Genomic DNA, 23135 nt, shown 5'->3' with positions numbered 1-23135 from the left:
GTCTTTTTGCAATTTATTTTCGTTTTGCTCTAGGAGATATTGCATCACTTGATATATTTTGGACTACAGTCTAAATGAATATACTAATTGCAATATTAATGTCTGGACTTAACCATTTGAGAAATTACACTGCAGATACTTTATTCCAAGCCAATTATAGTTTTCTTGACTGTATCTTTTCTTATGAATTCTTAATGGATTAATAGACATTACTCCTTCGCTCATTGTTGGCATTTCACAAATGTTTTTTAAAAAAGTAAATATATTTCCTCAACAAATTATTCAACCGAGCGAGGCTCGGTCACCTGGTACTATATTTGAAAAATTATATGATTAATTAGGAAAATGAAATTAAGAGTAAACAAACAATTTAGCATTTTTTACAATGGTAAAGTATTCACGCATTTTAAACAATTGCATTTTGAAATAAATCAGCTAAAAGTAACTCATTGTTAAAAATTAAAAGTTAAACAAAGTCATATCTATTTGAGTGCACAATCTTGGGATAGGAAATATTTTTTTTTCTTTTAACAAAACTTGCTTAAATGTTGAAAAAAAAAGGTACCAGTTTTATACTAATTGACAATTAAGCTTAATGTTTGTTTGAATTTTTAAAAAAGTATAATGAAATGTGAATGAATAAATATATGTTTATATACATGATTGTATGATTGTATGTATGTATGTATGTTTGTATGTATGATTATATGTATGTATGATTGTATGTATGTATGATTGAATGCATGTATGATTGTATGCATGTATGATTGTATGTATGTATGTATGAAGAATGTATGCATGTATCTATGCATGTATGTATGCATGTATGTATGAATGTTTGATTGTATGTATAATTGTATGTATGATTGTTTGTATGGATGTATGTATGTATGTATGTATGTATGTATGGATGGATGTATGTTTGATTATATGTATGTTTGATTTTATGTATGTATGATTGTATGTATGGATGTATGTTTGATTATATGTATGTATGATTTTATGTATGTATGATTTTATGTATGTATGATTGTATGTATGGATGTATGTTTGATTATATGTATGTTTGATTTTATGTATGTATGATTGTATGTATGTATGATTGTATGTATGATTGTATGTATGTATGTATGATTGTATGTATTTATATATCTCTGTCTGTCTATCTCTATGTCTGTCTGTCTGTCACTCAGTCTGTCTGTCTTTATATCTGTCTGTCTGTCGGTATGTATGTATGATTGTATGTATGTATGATTGTAAGTGTGATTGTATGTATGATTGTATGTATGGTTGTATGTATGTATGATTGCATGTATGTATGATTGTATGTATGTATGAATGATTGTATGTATGTATGTATGTATTTATGCATGTCTGTATGTATGTAAGTATTTATTTATGTATGTATGTATTTATGTTTGTATGTATGTATGTATGTATGTATGCAAGTATGCATGTATGTTTGTATGTTTGATTGTATGTATGATCGCATGTATGATTGTATGATTGTATGTATGTATGTATGTATGTCGGTCTGTCTCTCTGTCTGTCTTTCTGTATGTATGTATGTATGTATTTATGTATGTATTGTTGTAACTCCATTGGCGGAATGAAAGGGTTAATGTGTGTGCGGCCTACTGATACACACGACTCAGGCCAATCACACAGGTCAACGGGTCAACGGCTATCGATAGATAAGGGACAGTACTGCTAGTTCACGCAAATATGACGCATGTTGTTGTCATGTGATCAACAGCCTGCACGGACTAGCGAGAGTGTGTAACAATAGACAGTTGAGTCCAGAACAGCAAGGCATAAGGACTGTGGTACCTTTGAGTCCTCGAAAATGTAGCTGTACGAGCTAGAAAGACTAGTAATGTTAACTTAGGTAGTTCTGTTAAGTTTAAGAAAGCATTTGAATTTGATGTAGCCAATTGTGTTGAATTGTCTGTCGATGTATTTGTCATTAAACCGCCACTTTGTTACTTGAAGCTCTTGTTGTCAAGTTCTTGTGTTAGATGTGCTGTTGTGTTGTTAAGTAGTGATTGCAGAAGGCCTGATTGAGAAGATCGTAACACTGGTGTCAGAAGTCTCCCTTACATTTTACATTTTATATTGTTACTGTCTGCCATCTAGTTCAGCTACTCGATTTGTCATCATCTCCCCATTTTACTGAAAAGCAATATTACCAATCTGACGATTTTACCTCAGTCGATGGCATCGATAAAATGCATGAGAGACATGTCCTAACTTCTCTATGTTTATTCGCATCTTCCCTCCTCAGGTGTCTGCCTATCTGACGCTATATGCTATAGGATACTACATGTCTATTTGCTTTTACGCATCTATTTGGTACCCAATTGAAACTACGTGCCCAATTGAAACTACGTGCCTAAGCGATACTTCGCAGCATTCGCCTACTCGATCGCAACTTAATTAACCGATCCTATTGATAACGCTGCCCGCGGCAGATTAGCTCTTCCTGCAGCACTCTCCGTGCTCACTGTAGCCGGCCACCCACCGTACTTTGCCTACAAAAGATCACAGTGACTTTGGATTGAGATAGATACACCCCCACCCCTTTCTTCTAGGTACATTTTATGTAATAAATTTATCAGTGTATCTTTAAGTTTTGTATCTTTATCCATTTTCTGTTTTGTTGTGTGCCTACTTCCAATATATCTTTAATGGCTCAGAGTTTTGCGAATTCAGAATAATCGTCCCCTAGAACCCAAACAAGCCACACATACACGGAGTACACGAGGGCCGTCAAAGTGGGTTAGTGAACAGGTTAAAATGTTATATTACTAGACTACGTCACGCTCACCAGACGTCTGTCTAGCTGTGTCGCATCCTGGACTGATAAACAGTGGTTAAGTATCAACGTAAGTAAAAAATAAAACCAGTAGTAATGATGAGTTATTTGACACTACAAAATTATACAAGAATATCGCTATGAAATCAAGATGTTTAACTCGGTTCTTTTGTCTTTAAGTCACTCTAGTCGATCAGAATATTTACTACCTCGTCCTTAAGTCTTTTGTTTGAGTCTGACACAGGTCTGTTTGTTGGACTTGGCCCACATTGTTTGAGTCTGACACAGGTCTGTTTGTTGGACTTGGCCCACATTGTTTGAGTCTGACACAGGTCTGTTTATTGGACTGGCCCACATTGTTTGAGTCTGACACAGGTCTGTTTGTTGGACTTGGCCCACATTGTTTGAGTCTGATACAGGTCTGTTTATTGAACTTGGCCCACATTGTTTGAGTCTGACACAGGTCTGTTTATTGGACTTGGCCCACATTGTTTGAGTCTGATACAGGTCTGTTTATTGGACTTGGCCCACATTGTTTGAGTCTGACACAGGTCTGTTTATTGGACTTGGCCCACATTGTTTGAGTCTGACACAGGTCTGTTTATTGGACTTGGCCCACATTGTTTGAGTTTGACACAGGTCTGTTTATTGGACTTGGCCCACATTGTTCTCACGACACGTCATGACCCCGCCCGTTCTATTTCTTCCATATTTGGTTTTACTTTAAACATATAGGTGTCCGGATTATCCTTTTTTTCCCACCAGGTCTTTACGAAAGCTGCTTGTATAGTTTCACTTGTCTTCATTCGTCTTTCAAAGAGTTCTTTCTGCTGTTGTTTTAATCCAGGTTAGTGTAGTAGTTTCAGACAAGGCAGTAAATTTTACTTCTGACACCAGATGTAATGATTCTAGATATTCAGGCTTTCTGCAAACATCACCGCATGAGGGTAACAACTCAAAGAACTCGCCAACTCAATGCTCCAAAATAATGTAACAATTTTATGTAGATAAAATAAATTGCAGCCTTCAATTGGCAACATCTAACACTGGCTATAGAAATGATTTACCTTTAACAACTGTACTGCTCTACTAACTCTTGTACCAGGGGCGGACTGGCTATATGGGCAAGCGGGCAAATGCCCGGTGGGCCGGTACCAAATGGGACGGTCTGGTCGCGACCAAAGAAAAAAAATTCCATGAAGACAACTTAAAAAAAAAGTGACAGCAGCAAGACACAAAGGCTCGAACACGTTTTCTTGTTGTTTTTTTTAAAATTCTTATTACAATTAATTTTGTTTGAAATTAAACAAGAATTTAAAAAAAAATACACTATAGGCCTACACTGTACGTATTACCATTTGCAAAACGTTAGACCGCACGAGCGGCATGGACTGCTTTGATGTCTTCGAGGTTGTGTTTGGCCTAATCATTTTGCTGGTCGGCATGGGCCTTTGATCGCACTCCCATTTTTTTTTGCTCCTTCCCTCCCCCGTCTTTTAATGGTTCCAATGAAATTTAACCAAAAAGAGGGATGAGTGAGGTTAAGTAAGAAAACGCAACAAAAAATAATTAAAAATTAAAAAAAAATAAAAATTAAAAAAAAAAAAAATAGGCTCGACAATTAGCTCTTTAACAATACTTAATAGAAATTAACTTTAACACATACACATTACACACAGCCGCGAAATTGCAAACCACCCAACTTATTCACAGCTCAATATGGGTATAAAGCTCTACTTTCTGCGATTTGAAAAGATGAAGTAAATTTCATTTTGTTTATTTTTAATAACACAGATATAAAAATACTACACTTAAGGGTTACAAAAAAAAATTATTTAAATAAAAAATAAATCTAGATCTAAATGAAAATTTATACTATTATAATTAATGGCAAACTTATGCTTAGTATAAAGTAATTAATGATGAAAAGTTTTACCATAATTTATATAGCGCTGTCACATCCAATATTTAATGAATGGAGATTTACATTTTATATCCATATACAAATCGCGTTTTTGAGAATGTACTAGGAGGAATCAAGAGCTTTTCACACTAAGTAAGTGCCTCTCTAATCGTTCTTCTTACTATTATCTTTTAATGGAATGGGTTGCCTGAGTCAGCCAGGAAAACCAATGATTTAGCAAATTTTAAGTCACAGATCAATATGCATGACGAGATTGACACATGAAATGCGTAAGACTTAACAATCTTATTTTTTAAAGAATCGTCTGTAATCTATAAGTAATAACAAAAAGCTTCAAACTCATTAGGCTGCTATTGTATTGTTTATAGTTTTCAGACTAATACATGTATAAACAGAATACATTATGTAATCCTACGAATGGATACATCCAGTTTTCGATGCATTATCAAACTTTATATATTTTGTAGATAATTAGGCTTACATCTATAATATAACACAAGGGCGTAGCCGGGAGGGGAGGGTCTTCAAACCATCACTTGCCTCAGACCTCATAGTCTGAAAGGGAAACTTTACTTACTGCCCCAGTGCAGCCAACTTAAGCAAACTACAGTCACCAAATTTCATGACCGTAGCCAAAAGAGGTTTAGTGGTTTCCCTCCCCCCTCCAATACAAAAACTAAAGCATTTTACCATTGTCTACCAGTCGCTAAACTCCACTGAATAGTAGATTTGGTTTTTCGAAATTTTTTTAGCGTAAGAGTAGCAGGCTAATTGCACTGTAAATACCTCAGAATATGCATTTTTAAAGCTTAAAATAACGGAAATAATGCTTGGATCCGGGGCTTCGGACCCCACTGGGGCGAGCTCACAGCGCTCCCCCGGACTTTCATGCTGCCCTTTGGCGGTGTGCACTGTCTTTCCACTAATTATAGGAAGGGAGTATTCTAGGGTAGAAAAAAACGTTTGAAAGAATGAAAAATCAGAATGTAATGAAGATTAATTACATACACACACACACACACACTAATATATATATATAAATTGCGGAGTGGGGTAAAAATCCCCCCCCCCCCACCGAAAATAAAAAATGACATGCCATTTGTGGGCTGGTTGATATGGTAATGCCCGGGCCGATTTTGATACCCAGTCCGCCCCTGTCTTGTACCGCTGTATCACTCTACCTGCCTCTCTGTTTCTTCACGGATTTAAAATAAGTTGAACTGTTCCAAACAGAATACACATCCTGGGCTCGCTATATCGCACTTTGTCTCGTACCATTTACTTTATATGTATCGATGTTTATACTTAAGGATAAAAAGATAAAAGTCAGTCTTTTCTTCGAATTTATATTTTAGTGTACATGTTCCTGCCTCTTTATATATATATATATATATATATATATATATATCGATTTCTGTTTAAAAATCGGTATTGCGAGCCAACAGATAAGCTCCTGTTCACGCCCATATTTTTTTTTCACATTTTAAATACTCTAAATAACATTAAAACATTGTCGAACTTTTTAAAAACAAACAAATTACAATCATATACATATATATATATATATATATATATATATATATATATATATATATATATATATATATATATATATATATGCATTTAACAAGCTATAGTTATAAATATGTAATATAAATATTACCTTTAACATAATGCCTTTTCATTTTACATTGCCACATTGCTGTAATATAATTTATAAAAAGCCTTACATTAGTTTTAGAATGAAAACAAATAGGTTTAAATTTATATTTAAAATTTTACATTTTCAATATACCTGTTGTTTTATTATTAAAATAATTAATTTTTGTAGTAAATTTCAATAAGCACTTTTGATAATTAAACATAAAAAAGATTATAAATTTTATAATGATAAACATATTTTTTTTAGTTTTTTTGGCTACAGGGTAAATGTTAGTAACTTTTTTTACAAAACGTATATGAACTCTGTCTGAAAAAACCTGACAATAGAAGACGTAATTATACAAAATTAACTAAACTAATTAACTATTAGGAATTAATTACTATGCTTGGTATCTTAAACAGGGGAAAAATAGTACTTGAAAAAAATTGATGGTATAAGCTGAATTAGTCCCCTTTTTAAGGCGCAACTTGAAAACAAGTTCGAAACAAACAATCAATATTTGCAGGTAGGTATGTATTATAGGTTTTGATATTTGATGTGTCCATGGTGGCACTTTCTTTTTATTTCTGAATGCTTTTGATTCGACGTTATATTAACCGAAGACAGGAGAATACAGGGTTGATTATTTTTCATTTTTGTTTTGGCACATTTTTAGACATAGTTTTGAACTTTAATTGTGGGTATGAGACTCATCTTTTAATCCATTTTAATAATCTAGTTCTGAGACAGCAACACCAGAGAGAAGATGTTGGCTTCATAACTGTTATAATGACACCAAAGATGCTAAATTTATTTGCGTTGTTATACTTGCAATATGTACAGATGTTAAGTTTCATGCTTAAAATAATGTTATGCCATACTCATTGAATGTATTTATTTTTTTTTTTTTTTACTATTCATCTTGTTTCAATTTGTACACTCTTCATGAGTGGAAAATGGACTCGGATTTCGAAAATGGCTTTAAAAATTTTCCTAGAAATGTGAAAATTTATCTATATTTTTGAAAGAACTGTTTTTAGCTTATTGGTCACACAGGTATAATCCTCTTTAAAAAATGTATTGTAAATCTTGTACTTATTTTTTTTAGAAATTCCCGCATTAATTGGGTAAGGATTTAAGTAATAAATAGAGAAAATTTTTGCTCACCGTTTTAGGAAAAATCCTAAGCTGGACCTACTGACATTGAATGTTTACAAGACTCGATCGAAATTTACCAAACTAGAATTTTACATAGGCTACTCAAAATAGATTCATAACATTGGCGTAATTTTTGACATTATATATATATATATATATATATATATATATATATATATATATATATATATATATATATATATATATATATATATATATATATGTATATTTATACATGGGCGTAACAAAAATTTGTTTTTAGGGGGGAAAGGGGGAATGAGGTTAAAAAAGGCGTGTGTAAATTCATTAGATATTAAGAACAAAGTAATTGCTCTTACAAATGTTTTCAACTTCGTAATAGAGGAAATTTTGAATACCTTTTTTTTTAAATTTCGTTTTTTAATTTTAAGAATTGGATTGTAGTCTTTCACTTGGAAAAAATTTCAAAAAGCAAATTAATCGCTAGACTTCGTTTGAACTCCTATCCTTGTTATGCAGGATTAGGAATTAGTTATTTGTTTTTGTAAATATGGAAAGTTTTTATATAAAGACTAGTGGCTAGTAATAACTAGACTAGGTTTTGAGGAGGAATAGCTAAATATAAACAGATGTAAACAGACTACTCTTGACGGCGTTAAAGAGAGGGAGATTTTTATGAACGCAGAGATTTAGCTTGACGACATTCGATGGTTCCTTTTGTTATTATTAAATTTCTTGTTAGATATTCACTATCAGCGTCGACTAACGTATATTGTTGTCATTTCGCCTGTGTTATTTGATTTCGTTACTTGAGAGTTGTGGCGCCTAACACCATGTAAATATTAATATTAAGTAATAAAAAACCTAACAGTTTATCAATAAGAAACATATTGATTTCATTTAACATAACTAACTCCGCCATCAGCCAGTTCAAAGCCCGGTTGAGAAAGATAATTTTACATGCAGCGAGGATGCCTGAACCCAATGACTGTGTTGTATTATATCCAATAGAACGTCCTATGCCCAATGGATGGCAAGCCCTTCAATGCAAAGAAACCGACCCTAATTAGTACATGGAAAGAAAAAAAATCCTAAAACAGAGCGGTTAACTTTCCCAACTTTTAAGTGTTTTCTGAACATCCATGAAAATCTTACAGATTCTGTGAGATTTCCATGGACATTAGGTAGACAAGTAATCAAATATGGCAAGACCATAATATACTCAGGACATGATTTAAAACACACTGGTGGTGTAGGTATCTTCATGTCCTATTTAGCAGCCTCCACGCCAATAGCTATGAAGCCTGTCAGCGACCGCAATATTTTAGCTCGACTCCAAAACAAAATTAGAGGATGAAGAAGATACCACCAAGGTTAACTCAACTTTGAAACACCCTTGACGAAATACCATTCCATTACATCACTCACCCAAACTGGCTTTGAATACCTAATGGCACCAATTGTTTCTGCAGAATACATTAACGAAAATGGCGAGCATTTGCTTTCTCTCTCATCATCCAACAAATTGTCCATTGAGGCAATATTTTAAGCACACACTATAATCCTTAAGAAAACGTGGCGATCACCAAATGGAGAAAACGTCAACGAAATAAATTATATTTTGCATCTCCAAGCGACGTGCATACCCCCAGAAAAAAGGACATTAGCTAAGACCACTACCCTGTCAATGACAAAATGTGAGGAATCGCCAAAAACAACAACTAATCACATGACCCCGACCGTTTAAGTGGACAAGCTCAAAGACTGTAATTTTGCAAAACAGTTCTAATTGAAACTTAAAAACTGATTCAAGGCTCTAGGTAATATTTTGACAATTGAACAAGGCATAGCATGGAAATTGATCAATGAGAGGAAAGGTGCCAAACGTAAAAGAGACCAAAAAAAATGCAACACAGGATCGCAGAAAAAGCATATAGGGAAGCAGGTATAATAGTAAAGAGAAGTTGTCGGCGAGATAAAAGGAACTGGAATGAGCAGAATAGCTAAGATGCACAAGCAGCAGCATGCAGAAAAGACATTATCCGAGACCTCACTGGAGCAACGAGTGGTTACGTTGGACACGGAGCACCAATGAAAGACAAAAAAAGCAAAACTTGCTGACGAAAGAATAACAGGGTCTAAGATGGGTAGTGAACTATAAAGAAACCCTCAACCAAACGTCACCAGGCCTGGCTTACACATTCATATTGGTCTGTTCGCTTACCTAGGCAGCATCCTAATAACTGATGGGGATGCCTACCATGTCATAGCGTGCCAAATAGGAAAGGCAAGCTGTTGAACTAGCGATGAAAATCCAGCTACTTAATTATTACAATTGTCATTTCAACAGCAAAGTATACATGCGAGGCATGTAAGTCTGCTACTCAAATCGAGAAAAGGCTAAATGTGGCTAAGTAAAAATGTCTAAGACTGATTTTGGGAGACAGTTACAGAGTTCGGGTCTCAAACTAAACCCTATTCCAAACTGGTACTCCACTACTTAGAGAATGTGACCATGATATTTTCGGGAAATGTTCTCAGAAAGAATTTACGCATACTAAGACTTGCAATGTCATGGAGGCCACTACGAGGAAGTGGACGTTCTCGAATAATCTCGTGTAAAACATTCATGGAAGACCTCCCATCAGTGGGCACCGGTCGGAAAGAGGCTTCGGACATTGCTAGCGACATATCTTTATGAACATTTTTTAGCCCTATGCGCCGAACGGTGAGAGAGGATCTAAGACTAAGTAAGTTAGCATGATAATTATGGTGTGTTTAAGGTTGTATCTTCCTGATAATTATGTCGATAAGATTATTCCTTTCATCTTATTATTTTTGTATTAAAAATATAATAAAATGAATTAAAAATGTCTGCAATTTTGAGTACTAATGTAAAATGTACGTATCTAACATACTGTCACTTAATGTAGCTATAACTGAAAATAAAAACGTACTTACCTACTAAAGTACCAATGCTGATTGGAAAGAATATTATCGCTGAAAAGAATGTATTCGATTTGAAATCATTTTAGGCTTTTTTTGTTAAACATTATTTAGTTGCATTTTTTTTTCCAACTTTTTATTTATTAAAGAAAATTGTTCAAATTACAATATTCTTCATTTAAAAAGGAATATATGTAAGTTATTTTATGTGATAATTATACAAACGTGAACTAGTCGTTAGAAAAATAAATACTATCTATAAATAACTAGCCGTACACACCGGCTAAGCTAAGAAATTTCCCTAGCGTTATATATTTTTAATTATGGACCCAAAAAAACTATGTTTGTTTGTTTTTTTTAATTGTAATAACCTGACATACTTTTTAAATTTGTGAATTAGTGTATCTGCTACAATGAAATGTTAGGATGGTCTGTTTTCTTTTTAATTTGACCGCGTTTAAAAGGAAGCGGAAAGGACGTAAGGCATAATAAAAACAAGGTTACAAAGACAGTTTGTATGGAAACTTAAACTCAAAATCAGCCCCTGAAGTGGTCCACACGGACAGATAAAAAGGAAGGTTTTAATATTTTCAGAAAGAATATCAGAATGAAATTCTATCAAAGTTTAATAACAGAGACAATTGGAGAAAGAAGGTTGACAGATCTTTCATTGTGCCCCAACCGTTTTAGCAGACCAAAGGATAGGTAATAGGGAATTTGAAGTTAGATATTAACATGGCCTAACTGATGCCTTTTAATGATTATGTAATGGTTTTGTAAAGGGTCAATCTCTTATTCAAAGCCTCAAGGAAAAAAACATTTCCTTAAAAAAAAAATCCTTTAGTTAAGTGTTTCATGGTTGTTGTTCTGCTCCGTCGTATACGCAATAGTATGAAAAAAAACTACGTATTAATTGTTGTTTTAAATTATGTTCCACCTATTTGCATAATAAATAGATTTTAGATTTTAAAAAAATAACTTTTTTGTTAGTGTAAACGTAATAGTATGACAGAACTTATTTAACTTAGCAATACATTTGTAACAAAAAAATTGTTAATAAAAAATAGACAACAGTTTGCATAAATATGGTAAATAAACATTACTCTTACTAAAAAAGCCTCCCGTGTTTGTTACTATTAATAGTGAACACTTGTAAAAATGGTGTATTTCTATGAAAAAAAAAAGCCTGCTTACATAATTGATTTAAAAAATTAGAATTTTTTGCTTTCAGAAAAGAAAAAAAGTAGCCGTTGCATCAGAACTTTGAGTGGTCTAAAATATTATGATGTCGGATTTTTTTTCTAGTTTACCAGAATTAAACTGGACGGACAAACGGACAGACATTCTACTCAACACTAATAGCGTCTTTCCCCCGTTTGGGGGCCGCTAAAATGTATTTTCCGAAGGCCCCAACTGAGTGCCACATGCACGTTACACTTTCTGCATTTATTTTGGTGTTTTGTTCTCTAAATAAAAATAAATATCAATTAGATTTCGTTTATAATATGGTTCATCTCACCCGTTTTGAATGAAGCGAAATAGCAATAGATTTAGGCCTTGCTCTCTCCTTTCTCTCTCTCTCTCTCTCTCTTTCTCTCTTACTTCTTTTGAAAGTCTCTTGAAGTATCTTGTTAATACTATTAGGATTGGTTTTGTTTTTTATTGAGACCGCGTCTAAAAGGAAGTGGAATCGATCTAAAGCGATTTGAAAGTATAATTAAAGGAAAAGAAATAATGAAGTCTTATTTTAGTGATATTATTTGAAATGCTTGATATGTAGACAGGGGTCTTTAGGGAAAACACAAGAAAATTAAACTCAAATGTTTAAAAGAAATTCGCGTTTTTTTTGTTTTTTTTTTACGAAAAGCGGTCTTAAGGTTGCGATTCTGTCAAAACCGCTTTTAGTGAGCATGTAGGAGGTAAAAGGATCATACGTATGAAATTTCATGCGGATACGTCCTACAGTTTTGAGGAGATTTTGTGATCAATCAAGTCATTTGTATTTGGTAAATATATAGTAGATTATTACACCTACACCATTTACAAAGTAATGTTTTGCATATTTTAATTTTGATGAAGAAATACAAAATGAAATGGATGCATACTTACCAAATATGACGATCAAGAGGTAAACACAGAAATCTTTAAACAGAAAAAGAGAATTATTATTATAATAAATGCAAAAACATTATAAATACAAAATGTAAATTAAGATTTTGACGTGATATGCCTTGCTATATTTTAAAAGAAAGAATATACAATATTACGAAGTTAAATAATGATGGTTTATATTGCGCAAAACATTTAAAAAAACAATGTATTTCATTATTTATTTTATTGTGTGGTTATCCCAAAACATATTTTAAAATATTGTTTAAATTTAATAAATTAAATACATTTTTGAAAAAAATAACATTTAATTAAAAATTGTATTATCATTTAAATGTTTCTTCTTTTTTTTTTTTTTTTAAATATCTCAATTGAGAATGCGACATGCTTTCTGTAATTAAAATACAATAACATAACAATTAAAGTTTATTACTTTTATTATGAATTGAAATCTTATTCTCAATTTCATACTTAATGTATTTCTTGTTGTATCAGTTCATATAAAAGGTGCACAATGACAGAAAACAATGTTTTAATGTACGTTGAAAGTTTTCAAAGTAGTAAATATTTACTTTTAGTATATTGTTTTCTAATTTCTCTAAGAATGTTAGTGAAACATTTTTTGGTACACAAAAACGTATTTAAAATTCCAAAATCCGTGCTTTAAAAGATATGTGGATGTATACATTTAAAAAACAAACATTTTGTCTCATTTACGATGAAATTGCACTATATATTATAATTTAAAATGAAATACTAAAAATGAAGTTTAAAATATAAAATTCATGTTTTAAAATGTAATTTAAGAAAAAAAAAATACGTTTCATAGAAAAAAAAATTTGCAATCACATGTTTTTGATTCTTCAGAAAATTGTAATAATTACTTCTTGAAAAGAAAACATAAACCGAAAATAAAAAACATTATAAATTAATTTTTTTAAAGACAATACCTTCTTCATAAACTTGGAAAAATAATTAATTTAAAAATAATATAGCTTTAACTGGATTTCGAACATGTGATTTTGACTTCTTCATCTTCTTGAACGAACGATTCTACCCATTCGGCTAGCGGGCATTGTATAGTTGAGAGATTATTAATTGCTAATTTCATTATAAAGTTATCTAGCACAAGATTTAGTTTTCTGGTTGAAAAACACAGATCTAGTCAAGATGTAATTCTATATCTACAATGAAGACGTAATCTATATTAGATTTCCGTAAAAATTTAGCAACGCTTATATAATCTATCAGTAAACTTCAATCATTTTTAAATTTAAAAAATAACTTAGTTAACGGTACACAAAAGGCTGATTAAGCCATTTATTTATTTTTTCAAAAATATTTTCAATAATACAGGTCATTAAATATTCTCTTAAAAAAGACGATTCGCAAAATTTTCCTGAACATTAATGTATTAAGTTCTTGAATCAGTAAAACGTTACATTCGGAAACATCAAAAAACGATAGTCCTTTCAGCAACTGTCTAGTCCTTTCAATACCATTGTTTGATCATTGAGCTACAGATTTTGATCTAGATCTAGCCTTTCTAGGTCTATTGTCTATTGTTATTTCCCATGTGGCTAAGAGCTAGTAAATTTTTTTTTTCAGCAATGTACATCAACTGTTAGATTTATAGGAAAATCGTTTGAGCCGTATTCAAGATCAGCCTCCCAGGTTTCTGGCTCCATGAAGTTCTGACAGGAATTGAGGTATTTTTGAAAGAAAAGGAAAATTACAGTCATTAAAAATTTTAAATATTGTTGTAATGTTGTACTAGATATATAATTAAAAAAAACAGAGCATAAGTAGCGTTACACACCGGCTACGTCCGTAGATTTGCTCCCAGGCTGTATCATAGACGAAACATCTTCTCATTTTCTTTTCAATAAACAAAACATATTTTAACGATCACCTTAGCATACTTTTTCACCCATGTATATGGAACTAGATACTCATGTAAATCTCAGAAAAGTAAAGTGAAATCTGAGTTGCATAGTGGGTGGATGTATGTGTTCATATGTTTTAGACCAGCAACTGTTCATCAGGTTTATAATTTAAATGTTGAAAAGTTGTAGAAATTTTGATTAAACTTTTTATTTTGTAATAAAAAAAATACGATTTTAACTAAACTATTTTCATCCAGTTAAACTTTGGCCTTAATTATTTTTAGTTAACTTTTGCCCATTATTAACACCACATAACTCCTTTCTCTCTCTTTTTCTCTCCCTCTCTAAAAAAATTAAATAAATCTAGATCTCTTTTTGATGATATTAGAATTAGTCCCTTTTTAAAATTATTTTACAGCGCATCTAAAAAGAAGTGGAAATGACGTTAGGTGTATTAAAAATAAGTTGACTTTTGAAAAAAAAAAAAAAAAAATTGCAATGAAATTACTGAACTTTTGTGATTTATTTTTAAATGTTGCTTTGTATAGAGGCTTAAAGGAAAAAAAAAGAAAATAAAAATAAATGGTCTGATAAAAAGGTTTCGACAAAGACACTTTTCTCACAGGGTGGCGCTTAATTGCCTTAATGCATTTAATAAGCTTCGAGTTCTTTCTTCTGCCGCAGGCAATGTCAAATGTGTGAACTACCTTCCAAAAGCAAGAGATAAATCTTAACTCAAGCCACTTGAGATGCCACTGAAGAATGTTGAAAACCACATCGGAATATATATATATATTTATCGGTTAAACAAAAATAAAATAATGTGTAGGGAATATTCTCCATCTTCGACATAGACAAGGATGCCTACATGCCAAAATGAAAATGCGTATTCCCAGACCTGGAAATGCGTATTTTAAAGGGGCAAATGCGTATTTTCCTAAATATTAAGAACTATACCCAGGAAAGACTAAAATTAATTCATTCAAGGACATAACATGCATGAAAAGCAGCAATCCTAAAGTTAACACAGCATAAAGTTATATAAGACATTTTGTACATAAGTCAAAATATTTACACTTTTAGTCTTTGTCTTAGACTTTAGACTATGATCAATGATAACGTTCTTGTCACTTGGCAATCATCTTATGATCATAATGCCTCTTGTGTACTTCACATTCCATATTAGCGGCAACAGAACATTTAGCTGGATCTGTGACATCTAGTTTTATAAAAGTAATTTGTTTATATGCAATTTCTTTACAAGGTATCCAGCCACTGGAAATATATTATATCACTCAGATTTTCTTCTTCCAGACTTGTTTTTGCTTTTAACAATGAAAGCTTTGGCATCCTCTACAATTACTATTAAAAAACATTTTAAATATTTGTTTTTCAGGCCGATAATCCTAATTAGTTATTGAACTTTTTTCTAATATAAAAAAGCTTAGCTACTGAGCCTGCCTTAAATGCCCCTGATTTCATTCTTTGAACGTAGGCCTTCATAAGTAATTGAACCTAGCTAGTCGCCAGTGACTATAACAGTAGCTACCACAGAAGATACATTCTGCAAGTTATGGTCATGGAACATCAGTTTGATTCCTTTTATCATGCTAAAAGAGAGATTAAGCACAACCAATGTTTCTTCTATGAAAACCTCTGCCCTTCTTACTTTCATCTAAAAAAAAAAAGAAATCAAATTCAAATCTAGAATAGATCTAGATCTGTAAGCTATTTCATTAACAGTTGATTGTTTTTTTAATGTGCATATTTTAGATTCCATAATTGAAACGAAATTGCTTCTTTTGGGTAGATTTAATTTTAGATCTAGACTCTAGATCTAGTTACAGATATCTAGAGCCTTGAGTTTTTGAGGTACTTCTTCTACTAGAGTGGAATCTAAACCTACAGCCTACATTGATTGCTAAATTTAGCCAGTAGTCTAAATCTAAGTCTATTACACACCTGGTCATATCTAGAGCTAGAATGTAGACTAGAATTTGATTTAGATCTAGAATCTAGATTGATATCTTAATTTAGAAAAATCTAGATCCATATTTAGATAACACAATTAGATCTTGATCTAGATCTCAATTCTAAATCTAGATTTATGTACATTCTATTATATGTGCCTGACATATCTCTGGTTCTAAACCCAGTCTAGATAAATTAAAACTAATCAATCAATTAATTCCCAATTAGTTTGAAGACTTCATATAAGTTGACACATTGAAAGGAACTCAATTTTATTTAGAGCAGTAAGATCTAGACCTAGTAAATATTTAGATCTTCGCGCGTTAGCGCGCACGAAAAAAAAAGGGGTTCTAGATCTATCTCGTGGTAGATCTAATAGGAATAGTCCATTTCCAGGCATTGACGCACTGATATATATATATATATATGATTAGCAAAATCTACTTGTTTTTTTTTTTTTGTTGTTTTTTTAATTAAATTTTTTTTCTGCTTTAGAGGGGGAAATGGGCATTTTCAGATGATAAATCGTACTCGCAAGATGCGTAGATGCAAGTCCAATCCACTAGATAAGTAATACCCAAACTAAGGCCCAAGGGTCGCGTGTCATATTTTGCTAGTTCTTTATGAAGTAAAGTTTTATTATCGAACGGCAAGGAGTCGCTTAGATATATTATATTTTGTGTAGAAGAATAAACATTTGTTTTTTATTTTCGAGTTTTTATTATTTGATTACGCACATACAATTGTGATATATTTCTTTTGTCAGAGGTATGCCTACTTCTTTGTATTCTAAATGTAGAATATTAATTTTAATTCTTACCTTTTTTTACGCCTTTCATGTTTTGTATTCTTTCTAAAACAGATTAGAAAAATATAATTAAAATGTTTATGATAAAATGTTGGTTACAGAAGTTTTGGGAAAAATATAGAAAAATAAATAATGACATTAAAAAAATAAAAATTATGATCACTAAATATGTACATTAACTCTAACAATACGCATAAACTTTTCTCACATTTAGTCACAAATTGTTCGAGTTCCAAACTAGGTGAAGTAATACCCAATCTAAGATCCAAAGGTCATGTCTCATATTTAGCTAGTTCTTTATAAAGTAAAATTTTAATAATGTGGAGCAAAGAGTCGCTTTGCTGTATAGTATTTTGTGCATAAAAATAAAACAAAATTTTAATATTTTCGTGTTTGCATAATTTGATATCAGAACATACAATTCTGATATATTTGTTTTGTCTAAGACACGTCTACATCTTTGTATTTTTAAGTAGAAGATTAGTTCTAATTCTTACCATGTGTGTAGCTAGCATTGTGCCATGTTCCTTCTAAAACAAATGAAACAAATGTAAATAAAATGTTTATGTTATATTGTTGGTTTCAGAAGTTTTGAAAAAATAATTTGTGTAAATAAATAAGTATGTCGACATAAGTTATACGCATAAACTATTCTTTTACTTAGGTCAACATTTTCATGTTCCAACCTAGATGAAGACGGATCTTAAATTTCAGAATCCTTAAAGCGTCACGTAGTGCACCTATATCCAAGTGGGTACCAAACATTTGTTGACAAAATGTAAAGCCATTTGGCCATTATGTTGGCCACATACACTCAGTAACTGTAGACCTTTTTTTTTCTTCTTGTTTGTAAGTGCTCTTAGAGTTAAGTCAAAGACCCTTGAAGACTTTAGGTCTATTGGAGCCTACCTCCATCTGCATGTCTTAACAAACTTCTGTCTGGGTAAGATCCTAACAGTTGCAAATTTGTACATTTCTTTTTTGTGTAGAATCAAGAGGCAAAAGGCTGAGCACACTAAGTATTTCTCATTTCTCACTATGTATCCCTCATATTTCTTCAATATAGCACATCAGCCGTGCAGGTGTGTGCCATATAAAAACAGACACCTGGGAAATGGTGAGTGAAGAGACGAACCATACTCGTTATATATATATATAATGTAAAGATATGTAATAAAAACATATATAATATACCAGGTGCGGATTGAAGCGGGAATTAGTTGTTCCATGAGGAGCAAACACCTCTCCAACCGTCAGAGACAACCTTCTGTTATGCCCAGGAGGTGAAAATGTGGATAAGTTCCTATTTTCTATAAAGTACTCCTAATGGCATGCGTCTCAAATAACCTTTGATAATTGAGTCTCGCACTTGGCCTGCTCGTGTGTAGATACTAATACTGGTGAAACTTCACTTACTAACAGATGAAGAGGTTAAGACGTATACCTGGCGCTACAAAACAAAGAGCTTTGATGAAGCTCGTCAACCTAGTTAGACGATTCATCTAGCAGAGTGATACTCTGGCTTCAGACCCCAGTTGCCTTGCAATACTAAGCTTTAGCAGACAAACTCGAGGAAATATCACGAGTTAAGCCCCTTAGACGTTGGAAGTATCAACAATGGCATTCCTTACGGCAGCTTCTACTTCTAAGTTGGTGCTAAATGGAACGCTAGGAGTTCCTTTGGATTGCATCAGCAAGATCGAAAGTGCTGCCGTGATCCCTTTATCTAAAGCCCATAATATGGCCTCGGAGAGGACACTCTGGTTTATATAGAAGGACTTCTTATGGTCCGACAGTTGCGCTGGGCAGGGCACGTATCCCGTAGGGGAGACGAGCCTATACCAAAGGCAGTTTTTTTTTGTGAGCTAAAAGGTGGACGATATAACAGAGGCGCCCCACGGAAAACGCTTCAAAGACAAGCTTAGGCGTCAACTTGCCTTAGCTGACATAGCACCTGGTGGCATGCGGCCTCAGAACGAGACAGCTGGAGGTCACTCACAAAGGCCGAGGGAATACACATCTGAAACCAAAACAAATTCCGCTGCCGAGGACAAACGCAGACGGCAAAAAGAAAATCTAAATTGACCACCTGCGGACAATGGTTTAGCTGGCCCTGGTTGTTGCAAAATATGTAGGTTAGAGCTGGGGCTGCGCAGCCTAGGGAAATAATGCATCCCTCGCTAATCTATATATATATATATCTATATATATCTATATATCTATATCTATATCTATATCTATATCTATATCTATATCTATATCTCTCTCTCTCTCTCTCTCTCTCTCTCTATATATATATATATATATATATATATATATATATATATATATATATATATATATATATATATATATATATATATATACACACACCTCTATATCAAAAATACTAAAAAGGCAAAAATATTCAGAAGTTAAAAAATACAAAATACGAACAGCCCCAACTCTTTCTCCACAAAACAAATAGATGGGACGTGTACGTATTGCCAATACTATTGTTTACTTTTGTATTATTAGTCATCATTGGCATAAAAAAAATTTATTTAAAAAAGGAGAAAAATCTGACCCAGGAAACTACAGACCAGTATCACTTACCAGCATCACATGTAAAATCATAGAACACATAATATGTAGCAACATCATAAACCACTTAGACAAACATAATGTCCTCACACCATACCAACATTGCTTTAAGAAATATAGATCATGTGAAACACAACTAATAGGACTAATTGATGATTTTTCAAAAGGTTTAGATAATAGTGAACAAATAGATGCTATCTTACTAGATTTTTCTAAGGCTTTTGACAAAGTTCACCACCATAGCTTGCTTAAAAAAATTTAAATATTTCGGCATTAATGGTCTACTGCATCAGTGGATTAAAGATTTTCTGAAAGGGAGAGAACAAACTGTAATAATAAATGGCTCTAAATCAACACCGATAACAGTAAACTCAGGTGTACCTCAAGGAACAGTCTTGGGTCCACTACTATTTTTAATTTACATAAATGATTTACCAAATAGCATTACTTCAGGAACAAAAGTCAGATTATTTGCCGACGATTGCATAATATATAGAACAATAAAAACAACACAAGACACAGATATTTTACAAAGAGAATTAGATGAATTACAGAAATGCGAATCAAATTGGAGCATGTCTTTCCACCCAGAAAAATGTCAGTTGTTAAGAGTAACGAAAAAACTAAAACAAATTAATTCCACTTATCTTATTCATGACAAACCAGTAACACAGACTAAAAACGCAAAATACCTAGGTGTTATAATAAATGAAAAACTGTCATGGAATCCACATATTGATGAAACTACAAAAAAATCAAACAAAGCATTAGGATTTATTAAAAGAAATTTCTATAAATCAAATAAGAACATAAAACTAAAATGTTATTTAACCTTGGTTAGGCCAATAATAGAATATGCATCCTCCGTTTGGGACACCTTAACTCAAGAAAACATTAAGAAAATAGAACAGACACAAACTAGAGCAGTGAGATTCATAACAAACGAATATTCACATTTGACTGGAGTAACACCTTTAGTAAAATCACTAAATTTACAAAGCCTTCAGGACAGAAGGTTCAAAAGTAAAGTAGCAATCATACATAAAACACTGAACCATAATCTGCAAATACAAAAACAAAATTTAATAAAATACTCTGAAAGACACAAAGATAAAGGCACATTCCTCGTCCCATATGCTAAAACAAATTTGTACAAATGCTCCTTCTTCCCTAGTGCAATTAGAGCATGGAATGGGTTGCCTGAGCTAGCCAGGAAAACCAGTGACTTGGCTGAATTTAAGTCATATTGTTACGTATTTCTGAATCTTCTGGCTAAATGTATTAGTAGGCACACAAATAAAAACACTGCAAAGAACTTGACGACTAAACTTTCAGTTTCATATAACTTTAATGACTATTAACTCTAACAGTTCGTTACTGTAACATGTAGCGTAGAAGACTGTACAATATCTGTCAGTTTACAGTTAGCTATACTTCGTTGTAATTCATCTCTTCACTTCGTTGCAATTCCTCTCTTCTCAACTTGCATCGAGCCGTATTCCACAGAACAGACCAACGACACACTTCCCAGTGTCGCTCCAGGTCTCCTAAAGCTGAACCAAGTCGTACTCAAGTCTACTGAATCAGAGCCGCACACGTCTTACATCGACTGTATCGGCTGTAACGGCTCAAGTCCACTATAGTTCGCTGTATAGACTTTAACGACAGTAGTCCACTTCAGTTAACTCTACCCTAGTTAACTTGAATCGAGTCGTACACAGCTCTCTTCTACTGTCTCGCACAGTAGACAACAGTACCGACGACTCACGACTCCATACGACTGACTTTAACATTAACTCTCTGGCTTATATAGAGTCCCTAATCGCTTGTCCAAAGTTTCACAAACACGGCTAGTATCCTCTGGAATAACACGTAAGGACACGTCACATCCTGTCTTTGTTGATACATGTACATTCCATAGAACACCCGCTGCTGTGTTATCTCGCCGGGGTCATACGTTGACCTCTACCTATCACTGTCATTTGTAACAATATGCATGACTAAAAGCATGACGCGTAGGACGTAATCATCTTTTTTTTTTGAAGTAACGTCTGTATTAGATAAGATAAGATAAGTTGAACACTATAAAGCACATCGTCTCTGTTAATATAACATTCTTCCTTGTTTGTACTATACATATTGAATAGTAGTAAACATTTTTGCATTAAAAAAAAAAACGCTTGCAAAGTGTATTTTTAAAATAAAATTTTCCATTTTAAAACCCGTAGATTAATTGTAGTGATACTTAGATAATAATACATCTTCATAGACTTATATCCTTTTATAATTGTAGATCTAACGCTAAATAATATTTTTAAATAAGCACATAGCCTACTTGACTTAATAAGAGAAACAATTAAATTTGTGTTACGTCTAGATCTAATAATTACATAAACTAGATTTAAAATACTTAAAGGCCATAGGACTAACATACTAAAGTTTAATTATGTATACCAATATAAGTTCTTATTATCAAACTAATATAATGGCAACTTCCTTATCTGTGGATCTAAAGGCGACACAAAAAAAAAACAGCTATTCAGGACGAAATAGATAAACGTAAAGGGCTAATACGTTGCAGTATATGTAAAACAAGCAGCTGATTAAGAATTGGAACGAAGGAGACAAAAATAAAAGAAAGAACAAGATTTAGAAAGACAAGAGAAAAACAGAAAGGAAGACAATGAGAAACAAAAAGAAGAGCTAGAAAGGTAGAAAAATAAAATCAGAAAAGAAGAGATGAAACACTAAGTCAGAATTTGAAGGGAAGAGCAAGAAAGACAAGAGAAAGAGAGAGAAAACGCCATAGAACATGAAGCTAAAAATGGAAGAGAAGAGACTGGACGTAGACCAAGCTCCATAGTTCAACTTCACACTAAGTTCATTAATCAATTTGTTATTACTTTAAAGGAAAGAATCCAATGTGCTTGGCAGAACTAACATACAATTTAGAGAGGGGGGGGGGGGGAGAGAAAGCCTATCATTATTATTGACTCTAGTAGGAATCAGACGTATATATATACATACAATAATTACATTTTGTTAAAATACAATTCATGGATTGGGATAGAGCTCATATGATACATACAATAGTTTTGTTTAGTGAAATAAACTTTATTAGAAAAGTTACGTGTTTTTTTAAATTATAGTACACATTTCTCGCGCCAAATCTATAAAGATGCATATCTAACTAACCCATTCTCTGAAAAATGTAAGAAAAGCATAGATATTAGTAGAATAGACTGATGACAGACAATTCAGAAATAAAGAGTGATACATTAAAGAAAATAATAATAGGTTTCGAAATAATATTG

At 32.6% G+C, this 23135-nt stretch overlaps 1 protein-coding gene across 2 annotated transcripts in view; it reads right to left on the bottom strand.

The window, feature by feature from the left end:
• LOC106067215 (uncharacterized) overlaps positions 1 to 23135 on the bottom strand; it is a 63762-nt gene that overhangs the window by 27054 nt on the left and 13573 nt on the right. For both annotated transcript variants that reach the window (XM_056017559.1, XM_056017558.1), the window contains exons 10-14: positions 17736 to 17768; positions 17251 to 17283; positions 12574 to 12606; positions 10480 to 10518; positions 6403 to 6441 (exon numbers count right to left, since the gene is read on the bottom strand). In XM_056017559.1, the coding sequence (XP_055873534.1) occupies positions 6403 to 6441; positions 10480 to 10518; positions 12574 to 12606; positions 17251 to 17283; positions 17736 to 17768 (177 nt within the window). The remainder of the gene's footprint in view (positions 1 to 6402; positions 6442 to 10479; positions 10519 to 12573; positions 12607 to 17250; positions 17284 to 17735; positions 17769 to 23135) is intronic.

The sequence above is a fragment of the Biomphalaria glabrata genome, chromosome 18 (assembly GCF_947242115.1).
Source record: "Biomphalaria glabrata chromosome 18, xgBioGlab47.1, whole genome shotgun sequence".
Taxonomy (NCBI): domain Eukaryota; kingdom Metazoa; phylum Mollusca; class Gastropoda; family Planorbidae; genus Biomphalaria; species Biomphalaria glabrata.
This window is presented reverse-complemented; position numbering and strand designations above follow the sequence as displayed.